Below are 23,169 nucleotides of genomic sequence, written 5' to 3' on the forward strand. Positions count from 1 at the left end.
CTACTGTACACTCACATCAACCTACTGTACACTCACATCAACCTACTGTACGCTCACATCAACCTACTGTACGCTCACATCAACCTACTGTACGCTCACATCAACCTACTGTACTCTCACATCAACCTACTGTACATTCACATCAACCTACTGTACGCTCACATCAACCTACTGTACACTCACATCAACCTACTGTACTCTCACATCAACCTACTGTACGCTCAAGACCCTGAATAGACCTTTTTCTTTAAGTCAACAGGTTTTACCTAACATTCACTCCAACACTGTTAGACTACAGTAACAATCGTAGAGACCCGGATTACAGTCCAGTTCGGACTGCCCCTTGAATTCACTGCAGTGTTATTTGACAACAATCCTTCCATATTCCATGGAAAAAGCGAGGACATATCTGATTAGTCATGTACACAGCTAACAGCATGCATAAAAGGTGCAGTGAAATGCTTGCATGCTGGCTCCCTCAACAGTACAATAATCAATATAAACAATAAAGTCAAATAAGTCAAATAAAAATATAAAGTAATTAGAAGGTAGTATGCAAAGTAATAAACTGACATGTACACAATAGGATTTACCGTATAGATTATGAATGTGCTATGTCAAGTATGACTGTATTTACAAATATGAAATGGTTTGTGTCATGGTTGCATGGTTAAATCGCTAGCATATAAAAGAACAGCAGCGTTGACTGTGTGTGGTATCACTACAGGCACACATCACAGCACTGTGGCCTCGTCCCTACTCTCTCTCCTCCTGCCATGTCACCACAATTGTTTCACACTGTCTAAATAAAGCAATACAAAATAAGAAAGGAGGGTGGAATTACACTGTGATCTAGGACTGAGAGGACCTAATTGAGACCATAGGCTCCAAATAGGAAAGGAGAACAAGATATTTCCATGGGAACCAGAGAGCGCCACATTGGCTGATTTACGAGATTTAATGAGACCAATATGAAAAGGAAAATGAAAGGTCATTTTGGGGCATTCGATGGATTACATTCTTTCGCACAACTGGTTAGCCTCAATTTCAAATCATCCTTGAACTTTTGTAACATTTCACTTGTTCATTTCACTTTGTTCATTTCACATTGTATTGGAAAATCTAGAGATTGAAAAGCACATATCTAATTTGTTTGGTCAGAGCGGCATATATACAGTCTATAGGACCCGGCTGTTGAGTTCTAGTCCTGTTTATAGACATCTGGAGCTGCTCAAACATGAATAAAAGTCTCTACTGCCCTGTCTGTGGTCAGTGGGAGCAGCTAGAACAGCAGTTAGAGTCTAGAACAGAGCCACTGCTTACGGTTCTATTCGGCACCACTATAATCCCCTGTAACACCACTCACACATCCTCATCAGAAAACATCTGTTATTACAGCACACCCACGCACACACACACACACACACACACTCACTCATTAGGCTGTTATTGGAGGATCAGCCTTGTATCTGAATAACAGTCTGAGCTTAGACTGGAGAGGCCGAGAGAAGGATGGTTTACTGCCAGACAGACAGCTGAAGTGACGGAGAGGGGAAACTAAGAGGTGAATGTGGAGAGCAAGTGCAACAGAGCTACTGAGGCATTACAGGGATAGACATGGAGAGGAGAGAGGAAAAGAAGGATGAATGTGTAGAGATAATCAAGAGTAATCGATGCCAGGAATGGAGAGAGAAAGGAAGCAAGAGAAAACAGGTGAATGTGGACAGAAGGAGTGTAGCAGTGCCACTGATCTGGAACGGGGGGAGGGGGCTTCTGCCAGTAACAGCACAAAAGAAGAGAGGAAAAAGGGGTGAATGGAGTGTAGGGCCACTGGAACGAATAGAACAGCTAATCTGCCCAGAGAGCTCTGGGGGAGCAGACGAGATCAGACCAGAACATCCCCTCTGGGAAGGCCTCTGGTACCAGCAGATGTTTCTTATCAAGGCCTTATCAATTTCAATAAACCATGACAAAGCTATTATGCTAATCGGATTTTATGGCCAATTCTCAACCACGGAGGTTTGAACGCTTGTCTTTTTATCATCCACTAGACTGTATCAAATCAAAATCAAATCAAATGTTACTGGTCGCGTCCACATTTTGTTACATTACAGCCTTATTCTACAATTGATTGACATTTTCTTTTTTTTCACACATTTATCCGTTATGACAAAGCCAAAACATTTTTGTAAATGTATAAAATAATTTTAAAAACTCAAATACCTTACCAAGCCCCTTTGCTATGAGACTCGAAATTGAGCTCAGGTACATCCTGTTTCCATTGATCATCCTTGACATGTGTCTACAAATTGTTTGGAGTCCACCTTTGGTAAATATAATTGATTGGACATCATTTGGAAAGGCACACACCTGTCTATATAAAGTTCCACAGTTGACAGTGCATGTCAGAGCAAACACTAAGCCATGAGGTCGAAGGAATTGTCCGTAGAGCTCCGAAGGTCCCCAAGAACACAGTGGCCTCCATCATTCTTAAATGGAAGAAATGTGGAACCACCAAGACTCTTCCTAGAGCTGGCCGCCTGGACTAACTGAGCAATCGGGGGAGAAGGTCAGGAAGGTGACCAACAACACGATGGTCACTCTTACAGAGCTCCAGAGTTCGTCTGTGGAGATGGGAGAATCTTCCAGAAGGACAACCATCTCTGCAGCACTCCACCAATCAAGTCTATATGGTAGAGTGGTCAGACGGAAGTCACTCTCATTAAAAGGCACATGACAGCTAGCAGGGAGTTTGCCAAAATGCACCTAACAACGCTCAGACCATGAGAAACAAGATTCTCTAGTCTGATGAAACCAAGCTTGAACTTCTTGGCCTAAATACCAAGCGTCATATCTGGAGGAAACCTGGCATTTACATTTACATTTACATTTAAGTCATTTAGCAGACGCTCTTATCCAGAGCGACTTACAAATTGGTGCATACACCTTATGACATCATCCCTACGGTGAAGCATGGTGGTGGTAGCATCATGCTGTGGATATGTTTTTCAGCAGCAGGGACTGGGAGACTCAGGATCGCGGCAAAGATGAACGGAGCTAAGTACAGAGAGATCCTTGATGAAAACCTGCTCCAGAGCCCCCAGGACCTCAGACTGGGGCAAAGGTTCACCTTCCAATAGGACAATGATTCTAAGCACAGATCCAAGACAATGCAGGAGTGGCTTTGGAACAAGTCTCTGAATGGCCTTGAGTGGCCCAGCCAGAACCTGGACTTGAACCCGATCAAACATCTCTGGAGAGACCTGAAAATATCTGTGCAGCAACACTCTCCATCCAACCTGACAGAGCTTAAGAAGATCTGCAGAGAAAAATGGGAGTAACTCCCCAAATACAGGTGTGCCAAGTATGTAGCGTCATACCCAAGAAGAATCAATGCTGTAATCACTGCCATAGCTGCTTCAACAAAGTGCTGAGTAAAGGGTCTGAATACTTATGTAAATGTGATATTTAAAAACATGTTTTTTCCCCATTATGGGTTATTGTGTGTAGATAGATGAGGGAAAAAAGGATGTAATCCATTTTAGAATACGGCTGTAACATAACAAAATGTGGAAAAAGTCAATGGGTCTGAACCCACAGTACATATAAAGTGGGTAAAACAGTATGTAAACATTATTATAGTGACCAGTGTTCAATGACTATGTACATAGGGCAGCAGTCAAGGTATAGTACCGGGTGATAGCCGGCTAGCAACATTGACTAAAGTTCAGGGCAGGGTACTGGGCGGAGGCCGGCTAGTGGTGACCGATTAACAGTCTGATGGCCTTGAGATAGAACCTGTTTTTCAGTCTCTCGGTTACAGCTTTGATGCACCTGTACTGTCTCTGCCTTCTAGATCAGGGGTTCTTAAACCTTTTCAGCCTGGGACCCAAATGAGAAATTCTGTGTTTTCCTGGGACCCAAGCAATAAATAGAATAAATCACTGAATAAATAAACTGATTGATCACATCAAACAGATGTAGACCATAAAAAACACACACAGAGTACTAATGAGAGGTGTGTGACTGGTTGAAGTTTTCAACAAGCAGGTCTATTCTGGGCTCAGTTTTTGACAGTTGAGAACACTGACTCGCACAGGTATGTGGTGCCAAACTGGACCAGAACATCTACTGCTTTCTCAGTCAGTTTCTCAGCATAAAAAAGCAGAAAGGCTGTTAGATCAGTGTATTCCAGTTCAGATTAAGTTTTGTTCCCCATCTTCATCTGTACTGTTACTAGGGTTGCACTATTAGCTAGAGAGCTTGCTTTGGCTAATGTTAGCTATTAGCTGTGTACAAGGCCAGGGGATTGTTTGAACGAGAAACTCACATCGACTACTATGAGTAGTACTCCCCTATTATACAATTACAACTTACTTTTCCACTGTCAAAGCACTGCTTCCTGAAGTATTCTGCCCGGTTCTGAAAGAACCCACTGGGTTTACCGTCATGCTGTGGATGTTGGGTCAGGACCTGTCGTTTTCATTTGTTCGTTTTGAGAGACTCATTACTAAGCACTTCCCTGCACAAAACAAATTGTGGGCGCTCCTCGTTATTTCTCAAAGTTTGTATGAAACCAAGAGAGAGAAACTCATCGCTGTGTTTGCGTTTAATGACAAGTGAACTCAGTCAGAACTTGTGGCTAGCTTGTCCATTCTATGACAGCGGTGAGTGATGGGGAGTGGGAATTACAAGCCAGTGGCTGACAGCGCATCATCTGCTGCTGAACAACAGCACTGCAGCGTGTGGGTCGCAGAAAACTGCCGAAAAAAGATCTGTTGAACCGCAAAGTACACGGGCACCTCCCTCTCATGCAGCTGCCAAACTGAGCAGAGACACCGCTGCTGAGCAGAGACACCGCTGCTGAGCAGAGACACCTCTGCTGAGCAGAGACACCGCTGTTGAGCAGAGACACCTCTGCTGAGCAGAGACACCGCTGATGAGCAGAGACACCGCTGTTGAGCAGAGACACCTCTGCTGAGCAGAGACACCGCTGATGAGCAGAGACACCGCTGTTGAGCAGAGACACCTCTGCTGAGCAGAGACACCGCTGATGAGCAGAGACACCGCTGTTGAGCAGAGACACCTCTGCTGAGCAGAGACACCGCTGTTGAGCAGAGACACCTCTGCTGAGCAGAGACACCGCTGATGAGCAGAGACACCGCTGTTGAGCAGAGACACCTCTGCTGAGCAGAGACACCGCTGATGAGCAGAGACACCGCTGTTGAGCAGAGACACCTCTGCTGAGCAGAGACACCGCTGATGAGCAGAGACACCTCTGCTGAGCAGAGACACCGCTGATGAGCAGAGACACCGCTGTTGAGCAGAGACACCTCTGCTGAGCAGAGACACCGCTGATGAGCAGAGACACCGCTGCTGAGCAGAGACACCTCTGCTGAGCAGAGACACCGCTGTTGAGCAGAGACACCTCTGCTGAGCAGAGACACCGCTGATGAGCAGAGACACCGCTGATGAGCAGAGACACCTCTGCTGAGCAGAGACACCGCTGATGAGCAGAGACACCGCTGCTGAGCAGAGACACCTCTGCTGAGCAGAGACACCGCTGATGAGCAGAGACACCGCTGATGAGCAGAGACACCTCTGCTGAGCAGAGACACCGCTGATGAGCAGAGACACCGCTGCTGAGCAGAGACACCTCTGCTGAGCAGAGACACCGCTGTTGAGCAGAGACACCTCTGCTGAGCAGAGACACCGCTGATGAGCAGAGACACCGCTGCTGAGCAGAGACACCGCTGCTGAACAGAGACACCGCTGCTGAGCAGAGACACCGCTGCTGAGCAGAGACACCGCTGTTGAGCAGAGACACCTCTGCTGAGCAGAGACACCGCTGATGAGCAGAGACACCGCTGCTGAGCAGAGACACCGCTGCTGAGCAGAGACACCGCCGCTGATGAGCAGAGACACCGCTGCTGAGCAGAGACACCTCTGCTGAGCAGAGACACCGCTGCTGAGCAGAGACACCGCTGCTGAACAGAGACACCGCTGCTGAGCAGAGACAACGCTGCTGAGCAGAGACACCGCTGCTGAGCAGAGACAACACTGATGAACAGAGACACCGCTGCTGAGCAGAGACACCGCTGCTGAGCAGAGACACCGCTGCTGAGCAGAGACACCGCTGCTGAGCAGAGACACCGCTGCTGAGCAGAGACACCTCTGCTGAGCAGAGACACCGCTGCTGAGCAGAGACACCGCTGCTGAGCAGAGACACCGCTGCTGAGCAGAGACACCGCTGCTGAGCAGAGACACCGCTGCTGAGCAGAGAGCGCAGTGAGCAGAGACACCGCTGCTGAGCAGAGACACCGCTGCTGAGCAGAGACACCGCTGCTGAGCAGAGACACCGCTGCTGAGCAGAGAGCGCAGTGAGCAGAGACACCGCTGCTGAGCAGAGACACCGCTGCTGAGCAGAGACAGCGCTGTGAGCAGAGACACCGCTGCTGAGCAGAGACACCGCTGCTGAGCAGAGACACCGCTGCTGAGCAGAGACACCGCTGCTGAACAGAGACACCGCTGCTGAGCAGAGACACCGCTGCTGAGCAGAGACACCGCTGCTGAGCAGAGACACCGCTGATGAGCAGAGACACCGCTGCTGAGCAGAGACACCGCTGTTGAACAGAGAGCGCAGTTGCACTTGGCCAAAATCAATTCCAGTAATTAATTAAGTAATTCTAAATGTACTCTGACACCTCGCGACTCACCATTAACAGGTCTGCAACCCACCTTGGGTCGCAACCCATACTTTAAGAAAGGCTGTTAGATGATAGTTGGGTGAACAGGCCGTGGCTCGGGTGGTTGAGTTCCTTGATGATCTTCTTGACCTAGCAGGGGTTCCCAACCTTTTTTCCCAACCTCAAAAAGTATGTTTCTTTTTAAACGTGTTTAATTTGAGGGACCTAGGAAAATTACCTTGTTTTGACACTAATTTCCTGCAATTCTACATAGTTTAACAAGACTCTTTTAGATAGGCTATTTAATGATGATAATAATAATAATAATGGATAAGGCAAATAAAGTCTAGGCCTTATAAAGGGTTTATGGAGGCTTAAGCCTTTAAAGTTGTGCTTTATTTAGTGGAGCCACATGGTTCACTGATAGAGATCCCAAATCCTCCCGGTTGAAGGAGAATCCCCCACCCTGTTTCCAATAGAGATGACTGAAGTTAGCTAGATGGACAGCTTTGTTATGGTAACCTAGGTCTCTCTGTCTCTCTCTTGTAAGTTGGACTTGTCAGTTTAGTGTGTGTGTGTATGTGTGCATGTGTCTTGTCAGGTCAGTGTGTGTGTGTGTGTGTCTTGTCAGGTCAGTATAAGAAACAGGATACTCTATTAATAGAGCAGTGTGGATGTTTGATCAGAAAACACGTGTTCCATGAAGCTCTGCTCTCTCTGCATAGCCCTCTGTCTATGTAGCCCTCTGTTTGTGTAGCCCTCTCTCTGCATAGCCCTCTGTCTATGTAGCCCTCTGTTTGTGTAGCCCTCTCTATGTGTAGCCCTCTGTTTGTGTAGCCCTCTCTCTGCATAGCCCTCTGTCTATGTAGCCCTCTGTTTGTGTAGCCCTCTCTCTGCATAGCCCTCTGTCTATGTAGCCCTCTGTTTGTGTAGCCCTCTCTATGTGTAGCCCTCTGTCTATGTAGCCCTCTGTTTGTGTAGCCCTCTCTATGTGTAGCCCTCTGTCTATGTAGCCCTCTGTTTGTGTAGCCCTCTCTATGTGTAGCCCTCTGTCTATGTAGCCCTCTGTCTATGTAGCCATCTCTTTGTGTAGCCCTCTGTTTGTGTAGCCCTCTCTATGTGTAGCCCTCTGTCTATGTAGCCCTCTGTTTGTGTAGCCCTCTCTATGTGTAGCCCTCTGTCTATGTAGCCCTCTGTTTGTGTAGCCCTCTCTATGTGTAGCCCTCTGTCTATGTAGCCCTCTGTTTGTGTAGCCCTCTCTATGTGTAGCCCTCTCTATGTGTAGCCCTCTGTCTATGTAGCCATCTTTTTGTGTAGCCCTCTCTATGTGTAGCCCTCTGTCTATGTAGCCCTCTCTTTGTGTAGCCCTCTCTATGTGTAGCCCTCTGTCTATGTAGCCCTCTCTTTGTGTAGCCCTCTCTATGTGTAGCCCTCTGTCTATGTAGCCCTCTCTATGTGTAGCCCTCTGTCTATGTAGCCCTCTGTTTGTGTAGCCCTCTCTATGTGTAGCCCTCTGTCTATGTAGCCCTCTGTTCGTGTAGCCCTCTCTATGTGTAGCCCTCTCTCTGTGGTGTAGCTCTGTCTCTGTGTAGCCCTCTCTCTGTGTAGCCCTCTCTCTGTGTAGCCCTCTGTTTGTGTAGCCCTCTGTCTGTATAGCCATCTGTCTGTGATCAGCAGGATATATATAGAGACAGGGAGAAAGATATAGAAATGGAGGGAGAGAGAGAAAGATAGAAAGGGAGAGAGAGAGCAGTAGAATGGTGTGTGTGTGTGTGTGTGTGTGTGTGTGTGTGTGTGTGTGTGTGTGTGTGTGTGTGTGTGTGTGTGTGTGTGTGTGTGTGTGTGTGTGTGTGTGTGTGTGTGTGTGTGAATGTCAGACCCCTCCCACTGGGCACACACTGGTTAAATCAACGTTGTTTCTATGTCAGTTCAATGAAAATATGTTGAACCAATGTGGAATAGACATTGAATTGACGTCTGTGCCCAGAGGACTGCTACAGACCTGGCGTGAAGTCCGTCTGTCCCATAGGGCTGTACCAGGTACTGATGGACAGTCATGTTACGTAAGGTTCCCGCCAGCTTGATTTTCTTCCTCGACCGATGCAGGTTGATGATATAGATCGTTATGGATCCTCTCACGTAGTTACGACTGGAAGGAATAGAAGAGAAGTATTCTACATTTAAAAGTGAGTAAAGATAAACACAAATATTGGTTTTCATGGTCTTCTTTTTCTCACACACACACACACACACACACACACACACACACACACACACACACACACACACACACACACACACACACACACACACACACACACACACACACACACACACACACACACACACACACACACACACACACACACACACACACACACTCACGTACACACACACACACACACACACACACACATACACACACTGCAGAGACAGAGAGACAGACAGAGACGAAGTTCCTTGACTAGACCTTTTGTTGCTCTCTCACTACCTTTTTCTCACCATCTCTAGCGAGATCTGTAAGGGCCTTTATAGTGTCATCCTCTGCCGAGCACAACAGAACCTTCTATAACTAACGAGGAGAAGAGTCCTTTTAAAGACAGAGGAAAGCCTTTGAAATGGTTACCTGGTATGTCAGGGATGGAACAATGCTGCCACCCGCCAATTTAATAACAGGAGTAAAAGAGTTGAAGAAGACGGGTCAATCTGAACGTGTTCCAAGCATTCCATTAACTCAATGTAATCTAGTTCTTCTCTTCATTAGAATCCTAAACCTGTCATCTATTTGTATGTACATTTATATTAAAGCGGCAATCAGAAGTTGAAACAATAACAAAGTGTTCTCCTTGCCCCTGTTCCGGTAAAAAGCTGAGGGATGGTGCTGAAGAAGTGCAATCCCTTTCAGAGACAGAGCTGTGGAGGCAAGGAATGGTCATCCCTGCTATCAAAATGAGAGTTTTAACAATGTTTTGAGGCTATATAGTGTTTGTTTACATTTACTTTGTTTACAAACATTGGAGTAAAACAAGTTTATGTTTTGGGTTGTGATGGGGTACGACAGTTGAACTAAGCTTATGATGTATTTATAAGTTATACTGTATTCTTCAACAATCAATAGGTACATATCACTAATTTACAAGTCCAGAAATGGATGTAGCAACTGCAGATTGTCCTTTTAAACCGTATTTGATGTAATTGCCCTCTTGGCCTTGTTTCTAGATACAGTACACTTCATAATACTGTCAAATATGCCCAGGTTGAAGGGATCTGAGATGTTTTGATATGATCAGAACCTAAGACCTGAAGTCCCTACTCACATCACATTCAGGGTCAATTGGAGAGTGTGAAAGTGTGGGACAGACAATACAGCATGAGTCCCAGCCTCTGGAACAGAGTGCTGTGGACAGGATTTATGAGATTTTAGCCAAAGGTAAATATCTACAAGAGAAAGATAAGGCAAACATTATAACATTTAATAGCCGTCTAATGTGAAGGGAGGAACAACACAACTGGAGTGGTACCATATGTTTCTGGGTGTCTGTGTGGTGATACCATATGTTTCTGGGTGTCTGTGTGGTGATACCATATGTTTCTGGGTGTCTGTGTGGTGATACCATATGTTTCTGGGTGTCTGTGTGGTGATACCATATGTTTCTGGGTGTCTGTGTGGTGATACCATATGTTTCTGGGTGTCTGTGTGGTGATACCATATGTTTCTGGGTGTCTGTGTGGTGATACCATATGTTTCTGGGTGTCTGTGTGGTGATACCATATGTTTCTGGGTGTCTGTGTGGTGATACCATATGTTTCTGGGTGTCTGTGTGGTGATACCATATGTTTCTGGGTGTCTGTGTGTGGTGATACCATATGTTTCTGGGTGTCTGTGTGGTGATACCATATGTTTCTGGGTGTCTGTGTGGTGATACCATATGTTTCTGGGTGTCTGTGTGGTGATACCATATGTTTCTGGGTGTCTGTGTGGTGATACCATATGTTTCTGGGTGTCTGTGTGGTGATACCATATGTTTCTGGGTGTCTGTGTGGTGATACCATATGTTTCTGGGTGTCTGTGTGTGGTGATACCATATGTTTCCGGGTGTCTGTGTGGTGATACCATATGTTTCTGGGTGTCTGTGTGTGGTGATACCATATGTTTCTGGGTGTCTGTGTGGTGATACCATATGTTTCTGGGTGTCTGTGTGGTGATACCATATGTTTCTGGGTGTCTGTGTGTGGTGATACCATATGTTTCTGGGTGTCTGTGTGGTGATACCATATGTTTCTGGGTGTCTGTGTGGTGATACCATATGTTTCTGGGTGTCTGTGTGGTGATACCATATGTTTCTGGGTGTCTGTGTGGTGATACCATATGTTTCTGGGTGTTTGTGTGGTGATACCATATGTTTCTGGGTGTCTGTGTGTGGTGATACCATATGTTTCCGGGTGTCTGTGTGGTGATACCATATGTTTTTGGGTGTCTGTGTGTGGTGATACCATATGTTTCTGGGTGTCTGTGTGGTGATACCATATGTTTCTGGGTGTCTGTGTGGTGATACCATATGTTTCTGGGTGTCTGTGTGTGGTGATACCATATGTTTCTGGGTGTCTGTGTGGTGATACAATATGTTTCTGGGTGTCTGTGTGTGGTGATACCATATGTTTCTGGGTGTCTGTGTGGTGATACCATATGTTTCTGTGTGTCTGTGTGGTGATACCATATGTTTCTGGGTGTCTGTGTGGTGATACCATATGTTTCTGGGTGTCTGTGTGGTGATACCATATGTTTCTGGGTGTCTGTGTGTGGTGATACCATATGTTTCTGGGTGTCTGTGTGGTGATACCATATGTTTCTGGGTTTCTGTGTGTGTGTGGTGATACCATATGTTTCTGGGTGTCTGTGTGTGGTGATACCATATGTTTCTGGGTGTCTGTGTGTGGTGATACCATATGTTTCTGGGTGTCTGTGTGTGGTGATACCATATGTTTCTGGGTGTCTGTGTGCATTGATATATGTTTCTGAGGACCACATTGTTCAGGGTCAGTGTTGGGCTTTGTCAGACAGGTTGACTAGCGATCCCTCTCTGATCATCAATCTCTCTATCTCTCTCCTTCTGTCTCTCTCTCCTTCTCTCTCTCTCTCCATCTCTCTCCGTCTGTCTCACTCTCCATCTCTATCTGTCTCTTTCTCCATCTGTCTCACTCTCCATCGGTCTCACTCTCCATCTCTCTCTATCTCTCTCTCTACATCAGTCTCACTCTCCATATCTCTCTCCATCAGTCTCACTCTCCATCTCTCTCTCCATCTCTCTCTCCATCTGTCACACTCTCCATCTCTATCTCCATATATACTGTATATATATATATATATCTGTCTCCATCTCTCTCTCTCCAGCTCTCTCTCCACCGGTCTCACTCTCCATCTCTCTCTCCATCTCTATCTCCAGCTCTCTCTCCATCAGTCTCACTCTCCATCTCTCTCTCTATCAGTCTCACTCTCCATCTCTCTCTCCATCTGTCTCACTCTCCATCTCTCTCTCCATCTGTCTCACTCTCCATCTCTCTCTCCATCAGTCTCACTCTCCATCTCTCTCTCCATCTCTCTCTCCATCAGTATCACTCTCCAGCTCTCTCTCTCCATCAGTCTCACTCTCCATCTCTATCTCCAGCTCTCCCTCCATCAGTCTCACTCTCCATCTCTCTCTCTCCATCAGTCTCACTCTCCATCTCTCTCTCTCCATCAGTCTCACTCTCCATCTCTCTCTCTCCATCAGTCTCACTCTCCATCTCTCTCTCTCCATCAGTCTCACTCTCCATCTCTCTCTCCATCTCTATCTCCATCTCTCTCTCCATCAGTCTCACTCTCCATCTCTCTCTCCATCAGTCTCACTCTCCATCTCTCTCTCTCCATCAGTCTCACTCTCCATCTCTCTCTCTCCATCAGTCTCACTCTCCATCTCTCTCTCTCCATCAGTCTCACTCTCCATCTCTATCTCCATCTCTCTCTCCATCTGTCTCACTCTCCATCTCTCTCTCCACCAGTCTCTATCTTCATCTCTCTCTCTCCATCAGTCTCACTCTCCATCTCTCTCTCCATCAGTCTCACTCTCCATCTCTCTCTCTCCATCAGTCTCACTCTCCATCTCTCTCTCTCCATCAGTCTCACTCTCATCTCTCTCTCTTCATCAGTCTCACTCTCTATCTCTCTCTCTCCATCAGTCTCACTCTCCATCTCTCTCTCCATCTCTATCTCCAGCTCTCTCTCCATCAGTCTCACTCTCCATCTCTCTCTCCATCTGTCTCACTCTCTATCTCTCTTGCCATCTGTCTCACTCTCCATCTCTCTCTCCATCAGTCTCACTCTCCATCTCTCTCGCCATCTGTCTCTCTCACGGCTTCTGGTTATTGTTCACTCTTTGTCTCTACATCTCATCGTACATCAAAGAAACACTAAGCAGACACACAGAGATCCTATTCAAGTGACTTGAATAAATTCAAACGAACACTCTGTTGACAGAGAACAGAACCAAGGTTGGTCACGTCTGTATACAGAAACCAGTGTCTGTCTGTCTGTCTGTCTGTCTGTCTGTCTGTCTGTCTGTCTGTCTGTCTGTCTGTCTGTGTCTGTCTGTCTGTCTGTCTGTCTGTCTGTCTGTCTGTCTGTCTTCGTGTCAGACAGTGTAATCGGTCAGGCCTGGAGAGTTTCTTCTGCTTAACTATTGGAGCCTTATGCCTTATGCCAAACATTGCTCAGGGTTGGATCAGACAGAGAGAGTTGGAGGGATAGATACCCGTAGATTAGACCGAGAGTTGGATAGAGGGATAAAGACAGTCCAGGATTTCCAAAATGATGAGGTTCTGAGGCATTAGAAGCAGGAACGTAAACAATCCTTCCCGTTGTTTGATGTTGGAGCATCGGTTCAGAGTAAAACAGACCATGCTAACCGCTAAATGTCTGGAAGGCTGGAAACCGCTAACTGGCTACCCGGATAGAATAATACAATACCCTTGATAGCAAAATAGTAATGAAACCGCCAACATAGTAAAGAGGATAGATGTTGAGATCCAGAAATAAGTCCCTTGCCAGGGGCTACAGTCTCCCATCATAAGAGGCGATAGTCACCGTCCTATCCTTCCAGGTGCCAGATGGAAAGCACTTGATGACAACCATTTCATATATCTGCAGATCTGTCAACAGGCTACACCTTAGGTTGCAGATCAGATGTGAGGTATATCTATATCTGTGTCAGTAGATACAGTCTCTAGAGAGTACTCTTTGCGCCAAACCTGTAACTATGATAGAATAGACTATAGACAACTCCAATTGCTTGGAGCAGGGGACAGAGATCAAAGAGAGAGATCATACTCCTTTATATGTGTTAATTGTATATTTAATATAAACAGTGCCTTCAGAGTGTTATGTTACAACCTTAGAAAAAAGTTTTTAGAAATGTTTGCAAATTTATTACAAATAAAAAACATTTTATTAGTCACATGTGCCTTACAGTGAAATGCTTACTTACGAGCCCCTAACCAACAATGCAGTTTAAAAAAATATGGATAAGAATTAGAAATAAAAGTAACAAGTAATTATTAAAGAGCAGCAGTAAAATAACAATAGCGAGACTATATACAGGGGGTCAATGTGTGGGGGCACCGGTTAGTTGAGGTAATATGTACATGTAGGTAGAGTTATTAAAGTGACTATGCATAGATGATAACAACAGAGAGTAGCAGCGGTGTAAAAGAGGGGGCAATGCAAATAGTCTGGGTAGCCATTTGATTAGATGTTCAGGAGTCTTATGGCTTGGGGGTAGAAGCTGTATAGAAGCCTCTTGGACATAGACTTGGAGCTCCGGTACCGCTTGCCGTGCGTAGCAGAGAGAACAGTCTTTGACTAGGGTGGCTGGAGTCTTTGACAATTTTTAGGGCTTTCCTCTGACACAGCCTGGTATAGAGGTCCTGGATGGCAGGAAGCTTGGCCCCAGTGATGTACTGGACCGTTCGCACTAACCTCTGTAGTGCCTTGCGGTCGGAGGCCGAGCAGTTGCCATACCAGCCAGTGATGCAACCAGTCAGGATGTTCTCGATGGTGCAGCTGTAGAACCTTTTGAGGATCTGAGGACCCTCTTCATGGATGTCTTCGTGTGCTTGGACCACGATAGTTCGTTGGTGATGTGGACACCAAGGAACTTGAAGCTCACAACCTGCTCCACTGCAGCCCAGTCGATGAGAATGGGGGCATGCTCAGCCATATAGTCATGAGTGAACAGCGAGTACAGGAGGGGACTGAGCACCACCCCTGAGGGTCCCCTGTGTTGAGGATCAGCGTGGCAGATGTGTTGTTACCTACCCTTATCGCCTGGGGGCAGCCCATCAGGAAGTCCAGGAACCAATTGCAGAGGGAGGTGTTTAGTACCAGGGTCCTTAGCTTAGTGATGAGCTTTGAGGGCACTATGGTGTTGAACGCTGAGCTGTAGTCAATGAATAGCATTCTCACATAGGTGTTCCTTTTGTCCAGGTGGGAAAGGGCAGTGTGGAGTGCAACAGAGATTGCGTCATCTGTGGATCTGTTGGAATGGTATGCAAATTGGAGTGGGTTTAGGGTTTCTGGGATGGTGGTGTTGATGTACCTTATTTAAGTATTCAGCCCCTTTGCTATGAGACTCAACATTGAGCTCAGGTGCATCCTGTTTCCATTGATCATCCTTGAGATATTTCTACAACTTCATTCGAGTCTGCCTTTGGTAAATTCAATTGATTGGACATGATTTGGAAAGGCACACACCTGTCTATATAAAGTCTCACAGTTGACACTGCATGTCAGAGCAAAAACCAAGCCATGATGTTGAAGGAATTGTCCGTAGAGCTCAGAGACAAGATTGTGTCGAGGCACAGATCTGGGGAAGGGTACCAGAAGATTTCTGCAGCATTGAAGGTCCCCAAGAACACAGTGGCCTCCATCATTCTTAAATGGAAGAAGTTTGAAACCACCAAAACTCTTCGTAGAGCTGGCCGCCCGACAAACTGAGCAATCGGTGGAGACAGGCCTTGGTCAGGGAGGTGACCAAGAACCCGACGGTCACTCTGACAGAGCTCTAGAGTTCCTATGTGGAGATGGGAGAATGTTCCAGAAGGGCAACCATCTCTATGGCACTCCACCAACCAGGCCTTTATGGTAGAGTGGCCAGACAGAAGCCACTCCTCAGTAAAAGAGTTTGCCAAAATGCACCTAAAGACTCTCAGACCATGAAAAACAAGATTCTCTGGTCTTATGAAACCAAGATTAAACTCTTTGGCCTGAATGCCAAGCGTCACGTCTGGAGGAAACATGGCACCATCCCTACAGTGGTGAAGCATGGTGGTGGCAGCATCATGCTGTGAGGATGTTTTTCAGCAGAGAGACTAGTCAGGATCGAGGCAAAGAATGGAGCAAAGCACAGAGAGATCCTTAATGAAAACCTGCTCCAGAGCGATCAGGACCTCAGACTGGGGCGAAGGTTCACCTTCCAACAAGACAACGACCCTAAGCACACAGCCAAGACAATGCAGGAGTGGCTTCGGGACAAGTCTCTGAATGTCCTTGAGTGGCCCAGCCAGAGCCAGGACTTGAACCCGAACGAACATCTCTGGAGAGACCTGAAAATAGCTATGCAGCAACGCTCCTCATCTAGCCTGATAGAGCTTGAGAGGATCTACAGAGACGAATGGGAGAAACTCCCCAAATACAGGTGTGTGTAGATTGATGAGACATTTTTAAATCCATTTTAAAATAAGGCTGTTACGTAACAAAATGTGGAAAAAGTCTAGGGTTCTGAATACTTTCCAAATAACATTATAGTTATTGCATATAGATAGTGTAGTGTGTGGAGTAGGGTGAACAGTTGTAACTGAGCCGTGTGTGTAGGTGGGACAGAGGGCATTAAGTCTAGCCTGGTGCTGAAAGCTCTGCTGACCTGATACACATCTCATACGGCTGAGTTAAATGATAACCTTGAACAGGAGGAACAGGGGGACGGTGCTGCTCTTTATCTAGTCTGGCACAGACGTCCCTATTGTACCTACCCCTCCGTTTCCCCTCACCCTCCCCCCAAAACCCCCTCCAACCGGGATAAAGGACTGGCACACCTGTCACCGCCACTTTCACGAAGAGAACAGTCCCTCACACGCCTGATAAGTGATACCTGTTTAGTTTTATGGCCTGGTCTCTGAAAGACTGAGGTGCCTGGACGGCGGTTATTTATGAGCTGTAGTTACAGGCAGACTAGGTAGAATTGTGGAAGCCTGGGTTATTGATGTGATTTAGTATGGCTTGAGTGGCTTATTAATGGATTCAGCCACGGGACGATTTTTTCCGGCTGTTCAGGGGGCCGGAACTTAATTACAAATAATCTGTAGACTGCAAATTGACCACAAGAAGTCCAAACAGATATATAATGTTTGACTAAAATACAATCATTTTAAACCTTGCTTACATTTGTATACGATCACGTGTCTCTCTATTATGCGTGGGAATTGTTGGGAACAAATTTCTTAAATTAAAATCACTTGGAGCTGACTTCCTGGTGATTTTATTATGTCCAACAATTAAAAAATATATATATATAGATTATTATTTATTTTTTGTTGTTGAAATGTTTATAGTATGGGAGAGACTAGACACTATGCCTCAGGTGTATTGAGAATGTAACACCAAGGGAAGGAAGATGGGACAACAAAGCTATAGAAGTCGAAGCTGTGATTGCTTTTTAGCCACCCAGCTAATTCTTGTCCTTAGGCCAAAATTTTACTGACAAAGTGGTACTTTTTGAAGCTGGTATAGTGTACTGTATATGGCTGTAGTTTTTACTTGTGGAAGCTGGTACAATGTGCGTAGATCCGTAGTTTGTCTCGTATAACCCTCCCTGGTCGTGGTTTCCTCTGCAAGCCTGCTACCCGCACTGCCAACACCCTGGGACCGACCAGACGCTTGAACACCAGGGACAACCAGTAGTCCTGGAACACAGACAGACAGACAGACAGACAGACAGACAGACAGACAGACAGACAGACAGACAGACAGACAGACAGACAGACAGACAGACAGACAGACAGACAGACAGACAGACAGACAGACAGACAGACAGACAGACAGACAGACAGACAGACAGACAGACAGACAGACAGACAGACAGACAGACAGACAGACAGACAGACAGACAGACAGACACAGGGAGGGGACACCTGTTACACAGTGAAAAAACACACACAGTATGCATAGTCAGGTAGCAAAGTAAGCATGAGCTCCCACAATGATGTTGCGTGGACACAGACATGAGAAGGGCATGCGTTAGCTTCGCGGGTTAACATATCCTTTAGTGAGTGGGTTAACATTCCCATACTGTTCCATTGAGTCCATTGACTTGTCAACACCGATATAAGGTGGTCGTGCAGTATGTCAGAACAGGGGGCTATAGAGGTGCAGAGGTGCTAAAACACTCCACTATGTCTGACAACAGTTGTATAAAACATAAACAAAACTTAAGATACCACAGAGAGTGTGTTGAGTGAATCAACTGGATGTGAGCTCCTTAGGGTTTACAAGTGTCCAATTCAATGTAAATCACACATATCACTATTCACCTCAATTATCTGGAGGAAAAAAACATTTGGGAAAAGCAGAAAGGTCGTACGGGTGTCTACTCCTGTTTCAGCCACCATGGTCGACAAGACCAGAGGTAGAAGCTGGATACCAGATGCTTCAGTATTTATTGAAAGAGACAATATAATACATACTCCCCTCTCCCCTACCCCCTCTCCTCTCTCTCTCCTGTCCTGCCATCTCCCCTCTCATAGCCCTCTCTCTGTCCTGTCCCGTCCTGTCCTGTCCTGTCCTCTCCTCTCCTCTCCTCTCCTCTCCTCCTCTCCTCTCCTCTCCTCTCCTCTCCTCTCCTCTCCTCTCCTCTGTCCTGCCCCTCTTCCATTTTCTTTTCTCTGCTTTCTTCCCCTGTCCTGCCCCTCTCTTCCCTGATATCTCTTTCTCCTATTCTGCCCCTCTCCACTCTCTCTCTCCCCTGTCCTGCCCCGCTCCTCATCTCTCTGCTCTCTCTCTCCTCACCCTCTCCTCTCTGCCCTGTCCTGCCCCACTCCTCATCTCTCTGCTCTCTCTCTCCTGACCCTCTCCTCTCTGACATGTCCTGGCCCTCTCTTCCCTGATATGTCTTTCTCCTATTCTGCCCCCTCCACTCTCTCTCTCCCCCCTGTTCTGCCCCGCTCCTCATCTCTCTGCTCTCTCTCTTCTGACCCTCTCCTTTCTGCCATGTCCTGCCCCTCTCTTCTCTGATATCTCTCTCTCCTATCCTGCCCATCTTCTCTGCATCCTCTCTCTCTCCCCTATCCTGCCCCACTCATCTTCTCTCCGCCGCTGTCCTGCCCCCATCCTCTTCTCTCCTCTCTCCCCTGTCCTTCCCTTCCCATCTTCTCTCCTCTGTTCTCTGTCCTGCCCCCCCACCTCTCTCTCTCTCTCTCTCTCTCTCTCTCCGGTCCCTATCTATTCCATGCTTTTTCCTCTGTCCTGCCCCTCTCTCTCGCTCTATTTTCATGCCCCTCTCCTCATCTCTTCTCTTCTCTCCTGTCCTCTCTCTCTCCCCTGTGCTGCCCCTCTCCTCTTTTCTTCTCCGCAAACTCCCCAAAATCAACACCTCACCAGAGGTTCTGAACAACATGTGTGTGTCAGGAAGTTCCCATGCAATCCTGCATATGGCAACATTTAAGGCTTTTTTCCCCAACCAGGCCAAGCTTTAACTTAATTTGCTACTCCGCCATCGGGAAAGCCCAGAGTACAGTAAGAGTACAGAACAGAAGTGTACAATCTGGGCCATTGACAGGGTTATCGGCAGCTGGGAATAGAGCAGACACTAATATTATGAAGAAATGTGTAGATTCTGAGGTAAAACAAAGAGCAGTTCTTCGGGTGAAAGCCTTGGAGCGTACACTGTGGTTACATGAGTGCCTTTCCCTTGAAAGATGGACAGATAATATCAAACATTGCGGAAATTATATTATTCTCCTTTTACACTGTGTCTGGCTACGTTAGAAACCTACATTAGCAAAGTGCATGCCCTGCCCACCTCAGGATTTCTCCTCTTTCCAGCCAATTCTTCCCTGTTCTTGTGGGTTGTAAATGAATTTGTCACATAAATGTTGCTGGATAGATTTATTTAAGAAGAAAAGTAATGCACATTCCATCTCTTGCTTGTACAAAACACATTTTCCTGCTGATTTAATGATCGCAATCTTTCCACAGGTGGGTGCTCTTTTTTGTAACATTAAAAAGCCAAATCTCACAAATCTCATTTTTTTGTGCATTGATCAATTCAAGAGCAGCACGTTTAGATTATAAAACAGGGAGCTATCATTTTTCTTAAACATAGTCTACACCTAATGTTTAATATGCAAGAGGATTTGACAAAAACAATCATGAAAATAAGTGAAAGCGATGATGAAAGCTACAGCACACTGTGAGATTGTGAGGGGCGATACTTTATAACTCTGTTGGTAGCGCATGGTACTTGTAACGCCAGGGTAGTGTGTTCGATTCCCAGGACCACCCATACGTCAAATTTATGCACCATGACTGTAAGTCGCTTTGGATAAAAGTGTCTGCTAAATGGCATTATATAATATACAGTTGAAGTCGGAAGTTTACACACACTTAGGTAAAATCATTCAAACTCGTTTTTCAACCATTCCAAAAAATTCTTGTTAACAAACTATAGTTTTGGCAAGTCGGCTAGAACATCTAATTTGTGCACGACACAAGTAATTTTTCCAACAATTGTTTACAGACAGATTATTTCACTTATAATTCACTGTATCACAATTCCAGTGGGTCAGAAGTTTACATACACTATGTTGACTGTGCCTTTAAACAGCTTGGAAAATTCCAGAAAATGATGTCATGGCTTTAGAAGCTTCTGATAAGCTAATTGACATAATTTGAGTCAATTGGAGGTACCGGTTTGCAACTGCACATGGGGACAAAGATCATACTTTTTAGATAAATGTCCTCTGGTCTGATGAAACAAAAATAGAACTGTTTGGCCATAATGACCATCGTTATTTTTGGAGTAAAAAGGGGGAGGCTTGCAAGCTGAAGAACACCATCAAAACCGTGAAGCACGGGGGTGGCAGCATCATGTTGTGGGGGTGCTTTGCTGCCTTCAGGAGGGACTGGTGCACTTCACAAAATAGATGGCATCATGAGGAATGAATATTATGTGGATATATTGAAGAAACATCTCAAGACATCAGTCAGGAAGTTAAAGCTTGGTCACAAATGGGTCTTCCAAATGGACAATGACCCCAAGCATAGTTCCAGTTGTGGCTAAATGGCTTAAGGACAACAAAGTCAAGGTATTGGCGTGGCCATCACAAAGCCCTGACCTCAATCCCATAGAAATGTGTGGGCAGAACTGAAAAAGCATGTGTGAGCAAGGAGGCCTACCAACCTGACTGAGTTACACCAGCTCTGTCAGGAGGAATGGGTCAAAATTTCCCCGAATAATTGTGGGAAGCTTGTGGAAGGCTACCCGAAACGTTTCACCCAAATTAAACAATTTAAAGACAATGCTACTAACTGGGAATGTGATGAAGGAAATCAAATGTGAAATAAATCATTCTCTCTTTTATTATTCTGACATTTCAAAAGTTTTAAAATAAAGTGGTGATCCTAACTGACCTAAAAGAGTGAATTTTTACTTGGATTAAATGTCAGGAATTGTGAAAAACTGAGTTTAAATGTATTTGGCTAAGGTGTAGGTAAACTTCCGACTTCAACTGTACAGTGCATTCGGAAAGTATTCTGACCCCTTCTCTTTTTCCACATTTTATGGATTTTTTTTTAAACTCATCAATCTACAAACAGTACCCCATAAAGACAATGTAAAAACAAGTTTTTAGACATAAAAATACCTTATTTACATAAGTATTCTGACCCTTTGCTATGAGATTCGAAATTGAGCTCAAGTGCATCCTGTTTCCATTGATCATCCTTGAGATGTTTCTACAACTTGATTGAAGTCCACCTGTTGGTAAATTCAATTGATTAGACATGATTTGAAAAGGCACACATCTGTCTATATAAGGTCCCACAGTTGACAGTGCATGTCAGAGCCAAGCCAAACCAAGCCATGAGGTCGAAGAAATTATCTGCAGAGCTCCGAGCCAGGATTTTGTCGAGGCACAGAGCTGGGGAAGAGTACAACAAAATGTGTACAGCATTGAAGGTCCCCAAGAACACAGTGGCCTCCATCATTATTAAATGGAAGAAGTTTGGAACCACCAAGACTCTTCCTAGAGCTGGCCGCCTGGTCAAACTGAGCAATCGGGGGAGAAGGGTCTTGGTCAGGGAGGAGACCAAAAACCTGATGGTCACTTTGACAGTGGGGTATTGTGTGTTGATTGATGAGGGGGAAAAAACGATTTAAGCAGTTTTAGAATAAGGCTGTAACGTCACAAAATGTAGGAAAAGTCAAAGGGTCTGAATACTTTCTGAATGCACTGTATTAAGACGCTGGTTGGATAGAGGGTAATTTAATGCAAATGTATTTAACTATACTCAAGTGTATATGCAAATTGTTATTTTCAAATATTATTATTCTATCAATATAATAACAAAACACATAAATAGGCCATATATGGTTTATATAGGATAGCATGGGTCTTATATATAAAAAGTGTATGTGTGTGTGTGTGTATGTATATATATATATATTCGACGAACTTTAAACATGAATTCCCACCTAAACTGATGGATGACATTGACTTTTTGTCTGTCATTATACAATTATTTATGTGCTATAATATTTGATGGATTTCTTATTTATTTCAAAAGCGTTGAGTAGCTTCATTATGCAACAATACCAGAACTGTTGATCTTTTATCAAATCTTATATTCTATGAGTCTATAGATATACATATGTTGGTTTGCCTAACCTGGGCTCCAAGAGAGAAAACCCACCAGGTCAGTGAAACTTCATGACCTCCACAGTAGTCTTTCTCTGTCTGATCAGTCAGAGCTGTGTGTAATGAACAGGTTTAACCAGGCTGATCTGTGTGCCTGATTTACTAACTGAGAGAGATGGAGATGTCAATGAGTTGCCTACAGGATGTGCCCAGTTAGACATCTGAAGAGCAGGGAGAGAATCAGGGACGGATAGTACTGTACATAGTCCACGGTGAGAATTTGGTAGTTTAAAGGTATCCGTTTTATTATAGCATACTGTTAGTAGCCACTTTCATGGGTAAATAACATACAGTAGTGAGAAAGAACTGGATGGCGAAGAACTTGTGTTTGAAACATTACAGTCAATAGAGAGGGGAGAATCTTCAGCATCTACCTAGTGAGGAAGGAGGCAGGGCAGGTTCCAGAACCAATCCGTTGGATGGGAAATTGATTTCCATAGGTGGTGGCACTATTATTTTCACGGAACCTCCTATGGTAAAA

General features: G+C 45.3%; 1 protein-coding gene across 1 annotated transcript in view; it reads right to left on the reverse strand.

The window, feature by feature from the left end:
- The window catches only part of LOC118361112 (inactive heparanase-2), a 51,073-nt gene that overhangs the window by 4,718 nt on the left and 23,186 nt on the right, over positions 1–23,169 (reverse strand). The window contains exons 8-9 of the mRNA XM_052470233.1: positions 17,533–17,678; positions 8,689–8,835 (exon numbers count right to left, since the gene is read on the reverse strand). Of these exons, the coding sequence (XP_052326193.1) occupies positions 8,689–8,835; positions 17,533–17,678 (293 nt within the window). The remainder of the gene's footprint in view (positions 1–8,688; positions 8,836–17,532; positions 17,679–23,169) is intronic.

The sequence above is a fragment of the Oncorhynchus keta genome, chromosome 2, assembly GCF_023373465.1.
Source record: "Oncorhynchus keta strain PuntledgeMale-10-30-2019 chromosome 2, Oket_V2, whole genome shotgun sequence".
NCBI lineage: Eukaryota > Metazoa > Chordata > Actinopteri > Salmoniformes > Salmonidae > Oncorhynchus > Oncorhynchus keta.